The sequence below is a fragment of the Grammomys surdaster genome, unplaced genomic scaffold (genome assembly GCF_004785775.1).
Source record: "Grammomys surdaster isolate TR1022 unplaced genomic scaffold, NIH_TR_1.0 165, whole genome shotgun sequence".
NCBI lineage: Eukaryota > Metazoa > Chordata > Mammalia > Rodentia > Muridae > Grammomys > Grammomys surdaster.
In genome coordinates, this window is record NW_021604613.1 from 20,405,664 (window position 1) to 20,424,877 (window position 19,214).

Here is a 19,214-nt window from a genome sequence, read left to right on the forward strand (position 1 = left end):
ACCATCCTCCTCCTCCTCATCATCATCATCATCACACACTGAGAGAATGCTGGAACAGGATCACAGAGCAATCAGCGTTAAGTCTGACTCGTTCAATCATAGAAGGCCTAGCCTATACACTAGGAAAGACAACCAGGGTGTAAATAGAACACAAGCAAGGTGTTTACTCATAAAGAGTAAGAGCTGAGGTATTGCACGTAGAAAATGACCTAAGCAAAGGAACCTACATGTAAGTTGATTAATTTGAAGACTAGTATTCTTCAATAAGAAAGTCTTATCTGTGCTGCCTAGGATAGGAAGAAGCAGAGAGACATGGAGGTAGCTTGTGTGATGGGACACAATAGAAAATGGAAAGTCTTTTCTCTTGGGTAGCAGGATAATTATATGTAATGAAGAGTTAAATGAAGAAGGAAATGGGTGACTATTCATTTGCTTTAGTCATCACTGTTATTACTTTTTGGATATTAGATGCTGAGATGGAGATACTTTTAATTGGTGTACCATTTAAATAACTTGATTATTGAGCCTATAGGATGCCAGGTGATGCAAAAGTGGCTCCTCCCAAAATGTTATGAAAAGATGATGAAGGCAGTTGTCGTGACTCTAAGAAGTTTGATTCCTTTGAGTTTGAAATACTAGCAACAATAACCACTTCTGGATAACACATAGCATTAGATCTTTACCTTTGAAAGAACAGTTCAGTGAAAAATTAGACAAACAAATTAAGAATGTGAAGTGCTAAGAGTGAAGACTAGGGATCATAAGAAGAAATATAATATTTCAGTAATAAAATAGATTAGCTGGGGGCACATTAGGGAATAAAACAGATGTTATGATTTGCTCAAATGAAGTTTGCTTCCTAGCAGGATAAGTCAGCAAAGACATCACTGTGTCCATGGGCTTTTGGAAAGTGAGAAAATTATAACAAAAGTCCTGGCCAAGGACATGGAGGACTGAGAGGCAAGCTGTAGTCTTAAAATCAGAGATTAAGGGAGACCTACAGAAAGGTGACATTCGAGCAAAGACTTGAAGGACATTTCAAATTTGGGACTTGAAACACAGTATTTGCTAAACATTTCTTTATTGAATTTGGTTTAAATCATAAGCATGGGGAGGAAAACGTAAATTATTTTATGAAAAAAATCCCTCAAAGAAAAGGGTGCTATTTTTTCATTAATTTATTTATTCATTCACTTTATTAGCTCTCCCTTCCTTCAGTCCCACCCTTACAACTCCCTGCCCCCATTACTCCCTCCCCTCCTCCTCAGAGAAAGAGACACCTCCCTTGGGTACCACCCTGCCCTGGGGACATCAAGTTGCAGCAGGACTAGAAAAAGATGCTATTCTAGGCAACCTTGTATTTGCAGGCATTTCAGTGACAATCCCATCCTGCATTTCTCAAGGTTTTCTCCGTTTCAGGAAAGTATCTAGCTCTTTTACTATATGGAGAATCTAGGGACATCTCCAGAGGCACACAGGTACTTAGAGTGTGGGAGAGACTCAGTGAGGTTTGTGGCTAGACAGTCTTCATTGTCTTATTGGCATATACATTTTTATTAAGCACAAAGGAACCGTATCATTAAAAAGGTCCTTGATTTCTCTTAACCTTTCATGACATTCTAGAAGTGTACACACTTCCCTTAATTAGACTTTCTCCACATTTTCAGCTTTTAAGGGACTAATGTGCTCTGACAGTGGGCATTTAAATTATAATTTAATAATAGAAATCTAATTCCTAGGTTCTGCATCTGTTTGACAGGATGGAGGCTCCAAAAATGTCTTATGATGGTGAAAGATGAATTCTTATGGAGTCTCTGGAAGGAAACAGCATTCGGGGGGAGGGGGGACTGTTATCTAGGAGAGAGGACTCTAAATAATAGCTCCTTGCTCAGAGTCCCTCCATCAGTTCCTAGATAAGTCAATTGGCACTCATCATTTAGTCATTGGAGGCTAGTATAGTTAAGAGGAATATAAAGTGTACTATAGGCAATAAACAGAAGCCGTGTAACAACGTAATGAGTAGTGGGAAAGAGAATTGGAAGATCTATAAAAACTGCCAAAAAGCACAAAAAATATAATTAAGGGAGCAAAAGACATATTGAACACATTCTCTGGGACTATTTCAGACAGCAGTAAATGTCTCCTCAAATGTATCTTAGAGAAAGGAAAGCAGGGCAGGAAACTAGTTTCATGAAGAGAAGAGAGACAAAAGTATCAAATAGAATTGTGGGAAAAGGTAATAAGAGATGAGTTTGCTGATGTGAATTTTTACCTTTCTTTAAAATAGCATCATCTAACCCAGAGATCAGACAATAACCAGAAAGCTCTGGCTGGGGGTAAGTCAGAGGAGGGAAGAGGAAAACATAAACAAAGGTGACATTTTAGGCAGACAAGCTCAGGATAAGTCCAAAAAACTGGAATAGAGATAATAGCTGAATTTGGAATTCACAGCCAAGCTTGCCTAAGTACAATTATTTTAAGTTAAATATTATTTAAGACCATACTCTCTTTTTTCTATTTTCTGAAGGCATGTAGGTTACACATGACTTCCTCACCGACAGAAAATAACATTTCTAGTAGAAAATGTTTTGTGACAGTAAATTTTCATTACTTGGACCAAAGGGCTTCATCGAGTGAAACACGTCTGAGTTATCTGGGGACTTTTGCCAATAAACACACCCCTGTTGAGACCCAACTCTGTGGAATGTCTTTTACCAACCTTCGGAAATACACTGAACGTTAGCACTCAAACTTCCTAAAATCATCAACCTCTGTCTTGAGTTGTAATTACACGAAAGTAACTGAAAAAAATCAAAATGAGTTACGGAATGACGGTAAGGTATGATCAGATATGACGAGCAGAGCTGCTTTTTCACAGTGAAATTTAGATGTGCAGCAACAAATCCCTGACAGAGATCTCGTCACCGCTGATATCAGATGCTGCCAATCACTGGGTTTTTTTTTTTTTTTGTGATGGAAAAGTTTCAAACTTTTCTTAACATAGTGTCTAGGAAAACAAAGTATAACCGATTAAAGGGACCTTCAAGCTTGTGACCCCCACTCCTCTTTACAATACACGTTTCCACATAGCAATATCTCTTCAATGAGCAGTACAGAACTTCTTTTGTCTTTCTCAGGAAACAAATGTGAAATCCATGTATTTTATTTTTAATTTAAAACAAAATAAATAAATTACCCATTTAAAAGACTGAGATTTGAGTAGGAAACACTAAGATAGTTCTGTATATAACTATACTGTATATACACATTCATACATCATTGAGATTTAAGAGCATAGTGTTTGATGAATGGCAATTAAAATAACACTTTACATGTAAGAACAACCATTCTAATGGCAGGAGATTTGAGTACTTCGGATGTAAGGAAACATCGTATTTCTGCAGACATTACTGAAAAATAACAGGTTTCTGCATTTTAACACTTGAAAAGCTGAGAGTGCTACCAAACCAGAGGAATAGAGAAACAAAGCTCATTACAATCAATTATTAAACTGATTTGAAATTGGTGTGTGTATGTGTTAGTGAGACAGCAAGATACAGAGAGATTAGACTCTATGACTTCAGCCCTAAAATGACTAAGGGACAGAGAGTAGAGAATTGGTGTATTTCTTCCTCTAATGAGCTCACTTAACCTCACAGAAAGAAGAGCCTTTCTTCAACAACTTCAGTGCATGGCCAAACTGATTTAATATATAATTGTATCAATTTCTCTGACTTATAATTATTTGAGGCAAATTTCAGATATGCAATGTTATGATTTAGTATCTCAGTATGTATTTATTAAAAAGATACAGAACCTTAACTGCATAACCTAATACTGTCATCAATCCTAACATTATATCCAGTATAATCAAGTACCAATTTGTCATACTTATTTCCTTAGTTGCTATGAAGTATTTTATGACCACATATTACAATGAGCTACAGTGTCTCCTAGAGATTCTGCCCCCTGAGCTGTGGTTTAACACATTTTTTCCCTCTCCCTTGACCTCAATGGAAATTGAGATGTAAATTGTTTCAACAATAGAATTATAGTACTTTTGAGGAATGGGTGATCTTTGCTTGCCTCTTAGATAGGTTGCTCTAATTGTTCTTTCTTTTAGCCAAGAATTTTATAGAAGGTAGTTCAAAGATTAAGACAGCAAAGTAATCGAATTCAGGATGCCCATAGCCAAAACTGAGAACCAGACATGGATATAATTAACTCTAATAAAAGGCAAAATATGATACTGCTTTTAGAGTGTTCCACAGTGCCTGCTGCTGTTTTACTGTTAACTGAGTGATACAGATCCAGCATCCCCATGACCATAACACGATGTGGAGAGGGCAACCCCGGGGACAAGTCCATCAAACACCAGAACTTTGTGGAGCATAATTTAATAGGTAATCTCTAGGATTCCTTCTAGCTCTAAACCTCTGAGTGAACAGGAGCTGAACATTATGATTCATGATGCCTTTGTAAGCTCAGGAACTTCCCTTAAAGGTATACTTGAGCAAAGCTAGGGAATATTAAGAAGGGAAAGTTACCAACGATAGCTCTGCAGCGACCTTGAAGTACTTCTGGCTTGTCAACAACTCTACAAGTAGACTTAGAACAGGCAACGCGTTGACATGCTTCAGTTCCTCTTCCAAGCAAAGTAATACAAAATACCTACCAGTGACAGTGCCATCCACTTGGAGAAAAGTTACAGGTAACACAGAACAATTCCATGCTCGGGTGGGATGGTTTCAGTAAATCTGCTGTATGTTTATTTATGCTCGGGTATTTTTATCATCAGGATTTTTTCTGGGTGTTTCATATTTTGCTCTTAAGATTCTTGCAACTGTTTCTTTAGGCACAGACAGCACACATTGTTCTGGAAGATGGAACTAAGATGAAGGGCTACTCCTTTGGCCATCCCTCCTCAGTTGCTGGTGAAGTGGTTTTTAATACTGGCTTAGGGGGGTGAGTATGCTTCTGCCCAAACACTTTATTTTTTCTCTATGAAGAAGAATACTTGGGTGATGTAAACTCATGGTGACAGATTGATCTCACCACATCATTGTATTGTATATTGTAGTTATGTGGAGCTTTGTGCAGGGCCTCCTGTAGCCAGCCTAGACAGCAGGTATAGATGTATGCTTTCTGTTCCTGAGAAAGAAATACAACATGGCAGCTTAGGTGGCCCCTTAAACAAAACAAAACTAATCCTAGAAACCTATATCGTGAAGTTATGGGAAGTAGTGATCTGATGAAGGTGATGCTTGCGGCATGGGAAAGGTGGATCGTCACAATATAGGACATTCTGTCATTGAAGCTAAGCCCCATTTCTGCACAACTAACAAGAGACACTTGAGCAGTTTGTGTAATTTTGCCTTTGAATAAAAAAATTGAACTGATAAGATAAAGAAGCTAAGTGGCACACAAGTCTAATATTCCTTCAAAGTTTTGTCTTTTATTACTTAATCGTGTGTATGTGTAGTGTGTTTGTGTGTGTGAGCATGGTAACCAGAGACAATGGATCCTGTGGAGTTGGAGCTACTGGGAGTTTTGAGTTGCTTAACGTGGGTGCTGGGACCTGAACTTAAGATTCTTTATCAGAGCAGGAAGGGCTCCTAACCTCTGAGCCGTCTCTTTAGCCGCGTTACCTAGCATTTTTAATAGTTTTCAATTTTTGACACAATTTAGTATCTAAGTTTTACTAGTGGGTAAACGTGAGTATGAGGATTGTTATATAGTTCATGGGGTTGCTCTTACATAGACAACAACCACTTGTTCATCTGGGAACCAGAAGGCTGGATTTCTGGTTTCAGGATATAACTGTTAAGAATGGAATATTGAGATACTGCTTAATCTTTTGGAGTTTCAGTTTCCCTGTTTAAAAAGTAAGGGGGCTATATTACAAAATAATTGACAGCTGGATGCTTAAACCACATGCATCTTAGAAAAAATATGACTTGACTATCTTAAAAGGTTTACTTCAGAGAGTCAGTCAGCTAACCTTTTTATGAGATACTTGATGAACACTTCAGGGAAATTCACATTAGCCTTGGAAGGAGAAAGGAACACTGGGTTAACTGATACTGAGTATATTGATAAATCAAGCCTGTCATGTTATTAATGTGCGTCTTCTCTAAATCCTCACCTCTCTGTGTAAATTGAAGAATATTAGGTCGTTTAAAAATCAGCCCCAGTGGTGAGGACATTAAATTACAGTGTATAAAACCTGTTTGTGAAGTTTTGCTTCGTCAGGCAATTATTTAAGCTTCTTGACAGCACTAATTACTAGCTGTGTTAATATACCTGCCAACAAACAACTGTTTAATATAGATCAGAATGATGGAGGGCACTCGAGTTTTCTTCTTGGTGATAGATTACAGGTGATAAATCTTGTCACATCACAAAAGTCAAACAGGACCTGATGGATTAATTTGCTTCCAACACTGTAGCATGGCGGCACGTGCTACATTTATGAACTCACTAGAGAGTACCATAGGCTCATGGTTAAGGGAGAGGTCAGGTACGTTAAAGAAAGAGACCAAGGAAAACAAAATTAATTTAAAGCCTCTTTTGATGTGGAAAGGCATTTGTATTGGGTTAGTCCACAGACTTCGTGTTTTATTGAGATATGTAGATCTCATCCATTGTCTGGCTTGCTCAATAAGGTGGTTGATAATTATGTTTTTTTTTTCAATCTTCAAGAAACACATTTATATTGTGTAGAAGCCTTGGCTAAAAAATTATCAGTTGTTGACAGGTAAGAGGCATCTGAGGAAGAGGCTGGTAGAGGCTGTGAGTGCTGCATCCCCGTGGGGATGTGGGGCTCGAAGACGAAGTGTTCTGTTGACAAAGTTAGTTCTGGTAGGACTTAGTTTGGATGGGGTTGAGGAATTTATGGTGACTGCTATCTGAGCTGTATTGGATTGGTTTCAAGGTTGTCGATTCCATCCTGCTCAGGCACTAAATTCACTTTCAGTCGTAATCCACAAGAAAGATTGGGTTGAACTCTATCTGCAGAAGACAAAATGTAAGAGGTCAGGAAAGAAGAAATCAGAATGTCTTCAGGTACATGGAGTAAAGTGTTGCTAATTCCTAGTATTATGGGAAAATATTCCCTTCCCCACAAAAACGTTACACACACACACACACACACACACACACCTCCGACTTTAAAATTCTGCATTCCATTCTAGTTTCATTTTCAGGACTTTAAAATAGTTATTTGGACAGTTAACTTTTAAGTCAGTAATGCTGCAGGTAAATGAACAATATTTTTTCCACTTTATAAAAGCTATCAATGTTGTATGCTTTATTTTGTATTCTCAAACTAAATAATTTAAAAATCAGTATTCTCGAGTTATTCTTTTATGTGCATTAACTCTTAGTTTAATATTTACTGAGTTCTGATATGGATGTGTACTCATGCTGTTATTACTTGGTTATTCTTCAGCATCATAATGTATACTGAAAAATTATTTTTACCTTTTTGATGGCTGGTATATTTTTGAGACATTCAGCCCTCGACAGTAAGTGTAAGTTTTTTACTCAATATCTAGCAGGCTAGAGAAGCTTTTAAAGATATTTGCAATTGTTAAATTGATAGCTGTGTAAGATAATTAAAATATTATTTAAGAAACTTAAGTTCCTTCAAATGAAACAATAAAAACATAAAAATCACCTTTGTATTAGAATCAGCTTTTCTGTTCATATTAGTTATATTATGGATACAATTTGGCATTTCCATGAGATTTCTTTAGGTTTGCTAAAGTCCAGAGACAGTTTTTAGGAGTTTAACCCCATCGTCTTTTTATTGAAGAGTTCAATGGCTCAGAATATGTACATAGGTGATAACTTTGCACTTATATATGTGCTTTGGTGGTAATACTCTGGCTTGTCTACCCAGGTACCCGGAAGCACTTACCGATCCTGCCTACAAGGGACAGATCCTCACCATGGCCAACCCTATCATTGGGAATGGTGGGGCCCCCGATACCACTGCACGAGATGAACTGGGTCTGAATAAGTACATGGAGTCTGATGGAATCAAGGTAGCGCCTGCCATGATATGCTAAGAGTCTCTCTAAGGCTACAAGAAAGGCAAAGCTTTTCTCGCAAAACTACGTATTAAGTCCATGTTTCCAACCTTATTCCTAAGTACCCCAGGACAATCTTTAACTTGACAAGTTAAAGTTTTATTTATTAGGAGAGTTTAGATTTTAATGCCTTGGAGGAATCTTATTTTAATACATAAAATATTGTTACAAGTCCAAATAATGAGGCAGTAGACGATGAAGAATCATCTTTTGAGATAAGTTTGATAATCAACTGTGTGTTATTTATTGGCTTTTAAGTATTAGTAAAAGATAATTTATGTGATGAATAGGAGGTTAACACATTTAGATTACCTAGTCACAGATATTCGGATAGTATCTTGAAATATGGAGCTTTAAAACATACATGGCTACTTCACTCTCTTTGTATTCTGTTTTGGAGGACCTTGGGTCTCATACTTAGTCCTCACAACTAAACTATTTATCACAATTTCCTCAGTCTTTTCTGCATGTACATTAAGAAAATTATTTTATCTATTATCTTCATGGAATAAGTAATTGTGATGACATCATTGATAAATTAAACAGTTGAAAAGCAGCAGTTCCTTCATTTGGGGATTTGCCTGCAAGGTAAAACCACTTTTCAAAAGTAGCATTAAGGAAACAATGACATATGTAAATACAAGTGCTGACAACATTTTTTATATCATGTTTTCAAAATCTGAATGTTTTATCGGTACTAAAAATAATCAGTTTAAATATGCAAAATTAACCTTCAAGATGAGTCACAAGAAGTGAATAATGTTTGGCGAATCAACCTTCAAATGACTGGCTGTCTTCCTAGGTGGCAGGTCTGCTGGTGCTGAATTACAGTAATGACTATAACCACTGGCTGGCTACCAAGAGTCTGGGTCAATGGCTGCAGGAGGAGAAGGTGAGAAGCCGGATAGGTCTATGGATCTATGGGAGCCTGGGGGCCTATTCATTTCTGGATATCGCTTCCAAAGACAGCTTTTTAAAAAAGCAACAGCAGCAACATAAGCAACAAATCTATATCCTATCCAACTTTTCCAGAATTCACTCTCTGAATTTATAGACCTAGATATTTTCAGTTTATCCACTAGGTGGCGCTCACACACGAGTGGTAGCATATCTTATTGCGAAATGTCAGTAGGGAACATTTTTTTTTTTAAAGAAATTTGCCTTCTCTATAACAACCTTGCCCCCTTCTTTACCAGTATGCAATAACCCCACCTCCCTGTTTAATCATATATATGGCTGTAACTTGTCCATCAGAGAGCCCAGTTCTCCTGATCCCATCTTTACCCTCCTGTGTCTGTGTATTTACCTTTTATTTGTTCCCTTTCTATGCTGTCAGGTCCATTCACAAAGCTGTGTAACCTGCATAGCATCTTCCATTATGATCAGGGCTAGCCAGAGTCAGGTTTAGTAATCTCAGCAGGATCCATTTCTTTAGGGAAGGAGTCTTCAGGCCATAACTATTCTGGGGAAGCACACACTGTACATACTATCAACATCTGTACGTGGACCAGAAAGATTTACAATTCCTTTGCCATTAACAACACACATTCGTCAGGACTTCGCTTGCTCCCCTACACACTACACACACACACACACACACACACACACACACACACACACACGTCTGGAAGCTAGCTGATTCTTGAGGTGAAGCAATACAAGTCAATGTAGTGTCCACCCAGCTTTTTCCCAAGGATATTTACTCTTGGGACTTTAGCTGCCATGCCAGAAAGAACATTCTGCATTCTGCACAGCCAGAGCCTCCACGCCTGAGCTTACCCTTCTCTGACAGTGTTCCCATGAGGCCTTTCAACAGCAAGTTCCATTGCATTCTGGGAAGTCAGTGCCTGCCTGGCCCTTCTTGATAGAGTGACAGGAGACAGTTAGATCTGTACAGGGTATCACCTGACTCAGTTGCCATTTTACTTTGACTTGCAGCCACTGGATCAGAGTGTCCCAGCTCTAAACACAAGCTTTGGGGGTAGTGAGGGTGAAGTACCTTCCTTTGGGACTGAGCTTGTAAATAGGCTTGTGAATTTGATTTTCATGTAGAATCTGAGCTGTGTGAATCGCTCACCAGAAGACAGAGCGGAGGATATCCCCAAGTGACATCATCACCTCCCTTCTGGCAACCCTGCTTCTTACATCAGATACACTTCTTCCCTACCTCCTGGAACCTCACATCATGTGAGCTCCTTCATCTGAAACCTAGCTTTGGCTGACACATGCTTTTTTCATTCTAAAAGGCAAGACTCCACTTTGGAACATTCCTGAACTCAAAGTCAATGCACGGCCTCTCCTCCAACATTCCATTAAACATACTTAAAAAAAAAAGAAATTTGCCTTCTCTTGGGCAATATCAGTCACCCTGTCACTTCTTCTACAATTTAGCTTCATGTCTAGCTCTTAGTGAAGGTCTGCTATAAGCTCTGTGTGTAGGGCACGTAATCATTCCATACAACAATTTTTTGGTTTTGTTTTTTGCCATCTTTAATTCTTACAAGTACAGATTCTCAAGTATTTTGTGTCTTAAGCATTATAAAATAACTTGGCTATAATTTTGTTTGAAGTAATGTGGAAAACGGGTTAAACATTGCATTATTTCTATAGTTTAAATGTCAATTCGTTATCAGAGTATTCACCTTAGGTGTCAGGAATTCTTTTTTGTTTGATTGTTTTTGTTTGCTTTTTGAGGTTTCTCTGTATAGCCCAGGCTGGCCTGGAACTCACTCTGTAGACCAGGCTGGCCTCAAACTCAGAAATCTGCCTGCCTCTGCCTCCCAAGTGCTGGGATTAAAGGCGTGTGCCACCACTGCCCAGTAAGGAATTCTTAATATTAACAGACACACTATATTTAGTTTCGTCTTCACTGTTACTGTTGCTGGTTTTGCTCAACTGTGGCTGATCCTGTAGTATAGAATACTATCAATTACAATATGGTCAAGTACCCAGAAAGGTCTGCCTTTCCAATGAGTGTCTACCTAGTGAGTTCAGTGTTATCCCTTTGTGACAAAATAAAAATAAAAACAAAGATCTTGGTTCTAGATTCCTAGGTCCTAGTCTTCCTAAAACACAAAGGAGATAAGAAGGCACATCTTTTGTGGCCTAGGTCACCACTGATTTCTTCTCAACCATTAAAAAAACAAGTTACCTTTATTTCACTGATAGCTAGTTTCTGTAATGGTTATTTAGCACTCAATGTCTCTCTCTGTCCCTCTCCCTGTCTTTGTTTCTCTCTGTCTCTCTTTACAATCTCTCTTCTTCTCCTCTTTCTCTGTCTCTCTCCTCTGTCTCCCTCTTTTGTCTCTCCCACACTGACATTCACATGCACCCACCCCCTACACACACGCGCGCGTGCGCGCACGCATGCACACACACACATGAACATTTGTGTGTTATTTAATGTACCTTGTTTTCTTATATTAGAATTAATAATTTTAGTTTCAACCTGCTTCATGGCTTGTTAGAGTGTGCTTTTAATATATATACTGAGTCTATCTTTATTCAAACCAGTAAAAAAGGGAAAGAAAACCAGTGGATGTATTGCGTCACTGATGAATAAGATGGACAAATATTAGGAAAGCCATAATACAACACAAGCCTTCAGAAAAAAAATATGTGGAGTACCTACTGTGTGCCGGGAATAGTTGGCTCAAAAACAATTTGCATATTATTTCTTATGAGGTTCACTAATTGACTTTTTATAATGTAGATGTAAAATATATGCTGTACATAAAATTATACATATATTTCTAAAATATCTATGCATGTGCACGCATTTCATTATTTCAAAATGAATATTTGTATAAAATGTGACTTACTTAATATCTGAGGTTAAGGAGCAAGGGATTAATACACAGAGCTTCATGTTCTTTATTCTGAGGCTGCTCTTCACTGAAGGAGTTTTGTGCTTAAGAAGAGCAGCAATTTCCCTGGAACTGACAACACTGTCACCCTGGGTCAGGGCACAGAAGGAGTGGGGGAGTTATTTACTGCTCAAGAAGATAGATGAGGCTAAGCGTACAACTTGAAAACAATATGCTGGCTCTAATCTCCTCTCCTTTCACTGTCACTGTGACTTTTTTCTTACAGGTCCCTGCAATTTATGGAGTGGATACAAGAATGCTGACTAAAATAATTCGGGATAAGGTATGATCATCATCTTCAGCTGAATCTATGTCTCTTCTCATTTCCCTCCAGAGCATGAAGGACTCACTAATACACAAAGGAGAAAATCTGGCCAGCTCTCTCTGTATAGTTCTACTTCACTTTCCCTTACCTTTCTGATGTAGTTTCCAGGACTGCTTACTTGATCATGATGTTTGTAGCTGGGTGGACCTGAGATCAACTTACCTGGCAGGAACTTGTTGAGTGCCTACTATGTGTTGATCATGACAACAAGGCAAGGTGTCATCTCTCTGTTCATGTGACAGAGAGGGGAAGTTTGAGCTAGTGGAACAAGTAGAGGAAGTATTTACAACGCATATAACAATTTGACCTATCCAGAATCCTCCATGCTAAAGAATGCAAATCAGAAACTCCACAGCTTTGGTGCTATTGGTTACTTGGGTATCCTGGAAGAATTAGTGGTTGGTTTTATATCATGAATATGAGCTACCTCATTTAGAGAGTTTTTTTTATAAGACTGAATTAATAAGCAAAAAGACTCAAATCGAAGTTATCCTTGCTGTCCTGTCTGATGGCTACAACATCTAACTTCCCATCTCAGATTGTTGTCACCACCTGGTTCCTTCTTTGTGCTAATATTTGCTACATGCATCCTCATAACCCAGACAGAAACAAACACTTCCTCACTAGTGTTCAACAGTTTCCCCAAAGGCAACTATGTTTCCTCACCAAATTTTAATACATTGAAAAGGAAACAATGCAATTCGGTAGTATGAGAAAACCAGTTGTGAATTCCTTGTTAGACTATAGTTAGTCTTCTGCCCCTGTATGTTTTGCACAAACTATTAAAAAGGTGTTTTAAAAAATTTAAAAACATTTTGCTTCTCCCCCAGATACAGGGTAGCAGCTGCTTGCATCATAGTTTTATTAACTACAGTAAGCTACCTAGATATGGTTTAAAGTCACAGACAGATGTAGTAGGTTTGATGAACATACGATACCACTCTATATGAGGAATCTGAGAAGCATGGATTTGAGTATTCAGGGGGCTTCCTGGAACAAGTACCCCAAGGCTATTAAAGGCAAGTGTATTGACACAGGCTGTCTGCATACAGAAAGGAGGCATGGTCTTCAACAGGAGAGCATGGCTACATCTGTGGGTTGACGGCAGGGAGAGCTCATGCTGCCATTCTTCTGCTTACACCAACCTGACTATGATTTTCCCAGGAAGAGACTTTAGTGAGATTATGTATTCGCGGTGGATTCTTGTGTTGCCTTAGCTGAACAGAGTATGGGAATGGTAAACAATGATGTAGCATCTATGACCAGAAGGGAATACAAGTGGAGAACGCAATTCAGGCTGCAGAAGTAGCAGGCTGGATAGAATGTAGCAGGCACCATGACTTGTGAAGACTCTTTCCAAGTCTGCACTGTGCCTTCTGTGTCATGTGCTGGCCTCAGATGAACACTGCTTTTGTCATAGGGACTTTGGTTTTTAAATAAAAATCTGACTGAATATCATAGGGTACATAGCAGCATGACCTGTTATGTCTATTTATGGCTGATATTGGCTCATAATAAAAATGTGTATTTTAGATTTCGCTTCTGTTTGTTACTCATAGATCGAAAACTCAAATTGCATCGCACACAGCATGCCTTAAGAGAAAGGAGAAAACAAGTTTCAAAATTTGGGTTGGATAAAATATAGGACCATGTAACTTGGATTTAAAAATTTAAATTGTCCAGTGACAAGGTAAAAGGTGGTTTTGTTTAACTTGCTCAGGCTTTGATTCAGCACCCTGGTTTTAACAATAGCACTGAAACCCACCATGCTTCCACGGTGGGCTGGCATTTTCAATCCCCATTCACATTGTGATTTCTCCTAGGAATCAGTTTAAAAGGGAAATAAACCTTTTTGTTTCCTTCAGTACAATAATACTGTGGGGAAATGCCCGATAACTAGGTATAGCATGCCATTTTTCAAGGCAGTTCAAAGCAGACATCCTGACAAACACTACAGCTAATGGAAGAAGACAATGTTGCCACATTCAGTCTAGCAAGGCTTTTTGTGAAAACGATACAGAGGCTTGAACATTCCTAACAGATCAGGCAGTCTGGGACACCTGCATATTAACATGTCTACCATAGTGAAATGCTTTTATGGTGGCTTCTACAAATTTCTGACATATTAAATTTCATTTTCTTTACCCTTTTTGAGGCTCAAATTTACTATCAAACTATATAGGTTCTTTTCATTTCTTTGCAGCTTTTAGATTTCATATTTTGTTTTCAACAGATTGTTTTGTCTGCGTCTTCTGTGTAATAGTTTTAGGTCTGATGAACCAAGGATACGGGTCTCTGAGTCTCTGATTTATCTATACTAGTTTGGCACCTGGTGACCTAAATGCTGATGCCATTTAACTTTGCTTACAAAAGCCTTTGCTCCTTGTAGGACTGGGGAGATAGATAAGTTGGTAAAATGCTTTCATTGTATCTTTGAGAAACTGAGTTTGACTCCCAGCACCCATGTAAAAAATCCTGGACATGATGATACATAGTTGCAACCACAATGCCAGAGCAATGAAGACAGTCAGATCCTGTGACTGAATAACCAGCTAGCCTAGTTTAGCCAGCAGGTTCCAGATCTGTTTCCAGGGAGATAACACCTGAGGAATGACCCCTGAAGGTGACATCTAGCTTCCATTTGCACATGAATACATGCACATACGTATGTGAACACAACTGTGCCTATCCGCCACCTTCCTCCAGTCACACGAAGAAGAACTAATCGTATTTCCTCACTCATTTCCTGAAATGTAGCTGCCAGCTACTTTGTATTTTCCTTTGAGAAGATGAAGACCTAATGATGGTTATGAGTTGTTATAAAGATGTCCAAATGACAGAACAGCTGTACATCGTCCCTGTGGGTTTATCCTGTCAGTACAGCAGTCTTACTTCCCATTTCATAAATGTTTTCATTCAATAGGGTACCATGCTTGGGAAGATCGAATTTGAAGGCCAGTCTGTGGATTTTGTGGATCCCAATAAGCAGAATTTGATTGCCGAGGTTTCAACTAAGGTGAGAAATTTCCTTCTTACTTTATAGGTTTGTTTCATTCACCCGAAGCCTACTTGTTTTACAATATTAAAATCTTTATCTTGGCGGAGGTCATGTTCCATCAGCACCAGCGCTAAAAGGGCAAAGTGGTCCCACGGCAGCAAATAGCTATGCTATCAAGTCTTTGCATGCAAAGTCAGTAGCCTTCTCTTGCACACATTCTCCAAAGGGAGATGGGAGATGGGAGATGGGATTAGACAAAAATAATAAAGGTCTAGGGTCATTTGTGCAGGAAAAATATCCCTCCACATAAAAGACTTATTGTATTATATTTGAGCTAAATAATTAATGTCCACAATGATATCTAAGTAACTCCAAAGTGAAGCATGCTTAGCTTTTATATATCAAAGGTAGAGAGTATGTTTTAGATCCATGACTCTTGGTCTTGACCGAATGTCTTTTAAACAAAGGTGTGAATGCATCTTATATGCTACCCTCTCTGAACTCAGAGTCCATAGGAGTCTGGTGAGAGAAGCAGACAAGCCAGCCAGTATGTACAGAACCCTGAGCTAAAGGCTGTCCTTGGAATGCTCACAGGTCAAGGCAAGAGCATGCATGGTGCAGTAGCAAAATGAGACAGGTGTATCATTGAAGGCTTAGTGGAGGTATTCAGGTTGGCAACACACACAAAAAACCGGCTCCTATAGATAGATAAACAGAAATAGAGCTTTTTCTGGTAGAACTAATGCCATTTGTTCAGAGACAGAGACCTGGGGCAGCTAGGTATGTTTGATGAGTTTTATATAATTTGATATGTAGAAGCAAAGGATTCACTTAAATGAATAATGAATTTGGTGGATGTTGAGTGGATATGCATGAGATCTAGAATGTTTCATCTATCAGCATATCATTGTCTAAAGAGCAGTATTGGGAAGTATGGGGAATTCATTCAGCATGCTTGGAGTAGATGGTAGGTGGACAAAGGATCAAGTAACTTGAAAATAAAATCATGACACCTTTCCAAGTTTAAGGAACACTGGTTTAGAGAAATTCACCATAAAGAATTCTGTGGTCAGTTGAAAACGCTATATGATCTGTTCATTTTCAGAATCCTAAGGCAAATCCTCACATCCAGGTACATGTGATGTTTTGTATAGCTTCTGCCATTTGCTATGGGAAGACTAACTGACCTTTCCTGTATGTGTAGGCTCCAGACCTGTGTGTGCATCTAACAACATATGAACCAAAACTACTGCGAAAGTTGTGATATACTAAACGTGTACCTCTTTTTCTCCTCGCCATTTTCTTAACAACACATTGCAGTACAATGACTATTTACCTGAAATCTATGTCTTATTAGTTACTGTGAGTAAGCCAGAGATCACTTAGAGTATGCAAGTTCTGTAAAATATCACATGGTCTTAGAAAACAGGCTTTCAGCATCTGTGGGTTTCGGTATTCAAGAGTGTCTGATACTATTTCTAATTATAATGGCTAGATGAAGGGCTGTTTGGATGGGGAATAATAGAAACGAGCATTTAAATTAATTATTCTCCTTCTATTATTATTATTATTATTACTGTGTGTGTGTATGATGATTGTGTGTGGAGGACAGAAGACAGCTTTGTTGTCTCCTTTCACCTTTATATAGGGGTCCAGATATTGAACCCAGATCTTTAGGATTTCACCACAAGTGCTTTACTTACTGGACTGAGTCATCTCACCAGGCCTATATTTTAATCCATGCCAAGCCAAAGGGGAAAAAAATCATAGTGACAACAGCTGGTTCTGTTAATACCTTTGTAATTGAATAGTGTCATTGCAGCTGTGATAAAATGTGTATCTGTACAAGGAAGTTATATGAATTTTGTGAGTTTTGTTTGATCATATGCCTTGGAAATGTTGACCATTGAATTCAATGTCATCTCATTGTGATATGATGTAGTTACAAGTAGATGGTAACATTGTTTTACTTTATAGCAGGAGCCCAAGGTTTAGACTAAATAAGTACTTCCACAAATTGTCTGATGAGAGACTTTATCCGTGGCTTGAGTGGATCAGTTCAGCAATAATTCCCTAGATTTAGTGCTTTCTCTGCAGCACAGCCGCAGAAGGGGAAACGGCCAGCATCCCTTTTCTATCTTTTCCTCAAGCACACTTTAAGGATTATGAATGCATGTTTTATATAGACTTTGTGGAGAGGAAGACATTCCGGTTAAAGCGAATGCTCTTTCAAATATTCAGGCTGCGTCTTTCATCTAATACCGTTGGCAAGCCATGGAGTCATTCTAAATTCAGAGTATTCTAGCTAACTCTTGAAGCCAGGACCAGTGCAGCCACCAAATGCTCTAGGCTTCGTCCTCTCTCTTTTGTTCCTTTTTTTTTTTTGATGACTGGAGACTTGCTTCGTGAGTAGATGCCTATGAAGATTGATCTAGCTCCAAGCAGTCCCTAAGTCATAGATAAAGATTATGATGTGCTCTGGGGTTCTTTTCTTATGAAACCTACCGTTTAAATGCAAACGACTTCATGGTAATTTAAAAGGACCAGTTGGTCTATACTAGCTGGTGAGTTCTTATGACTCTTACTGATTTCACCCATTCAGCCTCTCCCCATAAGCCTAATATACAGTGACTCAGGGCTACCCTGATATGATCTGCGGTGCAATTTGACGATCGCGGTGCAATTTGACGATCAGGTGGTGTTTAAGGCATGATATATCTGTTACCTCGTTTGCCTGCCTCCCACTGAATCAGGCAGCACTATTTGAAACTTTCATTGCTAATCATGCAAAACATGAAGATGGTAGTTAAGTCCGGAAGCAGCCAACTTTCTAAAGATCTTTCTTATCGTTGTAATGAACAGTTTATATAAAACAGCAAAGTGCTTTGTTTTTCCTCATAAAAAGGATACAATCTGTGGTATTTGCTGTGCTTTTCTTACACAAATTGATTTTTAACTGCCAGTCACTCTCTAGCAGTTAACAATCAATCTGTTACTCATCTAAGCACCAAACACCCTCTGTGAATTTACTGTCCAGGCCTGGCACTTGTCTCTGGAGTCTCCTCTCAGTGTCTGCTTTCTTTAAATGGCAGGATGTCAAGGTGTTTGGCAAAGGAAACCCTACGAAAGTGGTAGCTGTGGACTGTGGGATAAAAAACAATGTCATCCGCCTGCTAGTTAAGGTAAGCGATCCGTTCCTTGGAGGAGCTGAAGTTTGTAGTGCTGGTGTATTGTTTGACTCCCTTTGTTTAGGAGAGAGAAGGCTTATGTGGGAATGTTGGGGATCTCCCCTCTTCTTGCTGCCTTTGATCCACAAGACAACACATATATCCCTGCTCAAATAAGGGTACAGACAACTATGTCTTAAAAAAAATTCCCAAGAACCAAAAATCCCCATGGAAAAAGGGAACTTTCTTACCATTTATTTGTTGTTATTTTATTTATTTTATCCCTTTAGTTAGAAAACAAAGAGTGGGGTTTTCTTTTTTTTTTTTTTTTTTATTAATTGAGTGGGGTTTTCTTAAGGCCGTTTGGTGCATGCTTAGTTTTTGCTGCCCCCTCCTCCCGGTTCCTCTCCACTTGGTGCTTTCCACTTTAGCTTCCTCCTTTCACTTTTACATCACATATGCTCTAGCCCCTCCATATTCCTCCAGTAAAGTCTCCCATTTCCTTCTCATTGGCCTCTCTCATTTTTCCAACTTCTACTCATACTTATTCTAATGCAAAAGATATACATATGCATATATGTATATATAGACATATGTATACACACAATCTACATCACCTACATTTACATACATACATAACTACACCCCCCCCCCACACACACACACACGAGGGAGGAGTTAGGAGCCACATGTGATAGAGAGTATATGCCATTCTTTTGAGCCTGGATTGACTGTTCTTATCACTTACGTTGAGACAGTCTACTT

At 38.7% G+C, this 19,214-nt stretch overlaps 1 protein-coding gene across 1 annotated transcript in view; it reads left to right on the forward strand.

The window, feature by feature from the left end:
- Cps1 (carbamoyl-phosphate synthase 1) overlaps positions 1-19,214 on the forward strand; it is a 108,463-nt gene that overhangs the window by 10,742 nt on the left and 78,507 nt on the right. The window contains exons 2-7 of the mRNA XM_028765574.1: positions 4,856-4,965; positions 7,904-8,048; positions 8,896-8,985; positions 12,186-12,242; positions 15,208-15,300; positions 18,375-18,464. Of these exons, the coding sequence (XP_028621407.1) occupies positions 4,856-4,965; positions 7,904-8,048; positions 8,896-8,985; positions 12,186-12,242; positions 15,208-15,300; positions 18,375-18,464 (585 nt within the window). The remainder of the gene's footprint in view (positions 1-4,855; positions 4,966-7,903; positions 8,049-8,895; positions 8,986-12,185; positions 12,243-15,207; positions 15,301-18,374; positions 18,465-19,214) is intronic.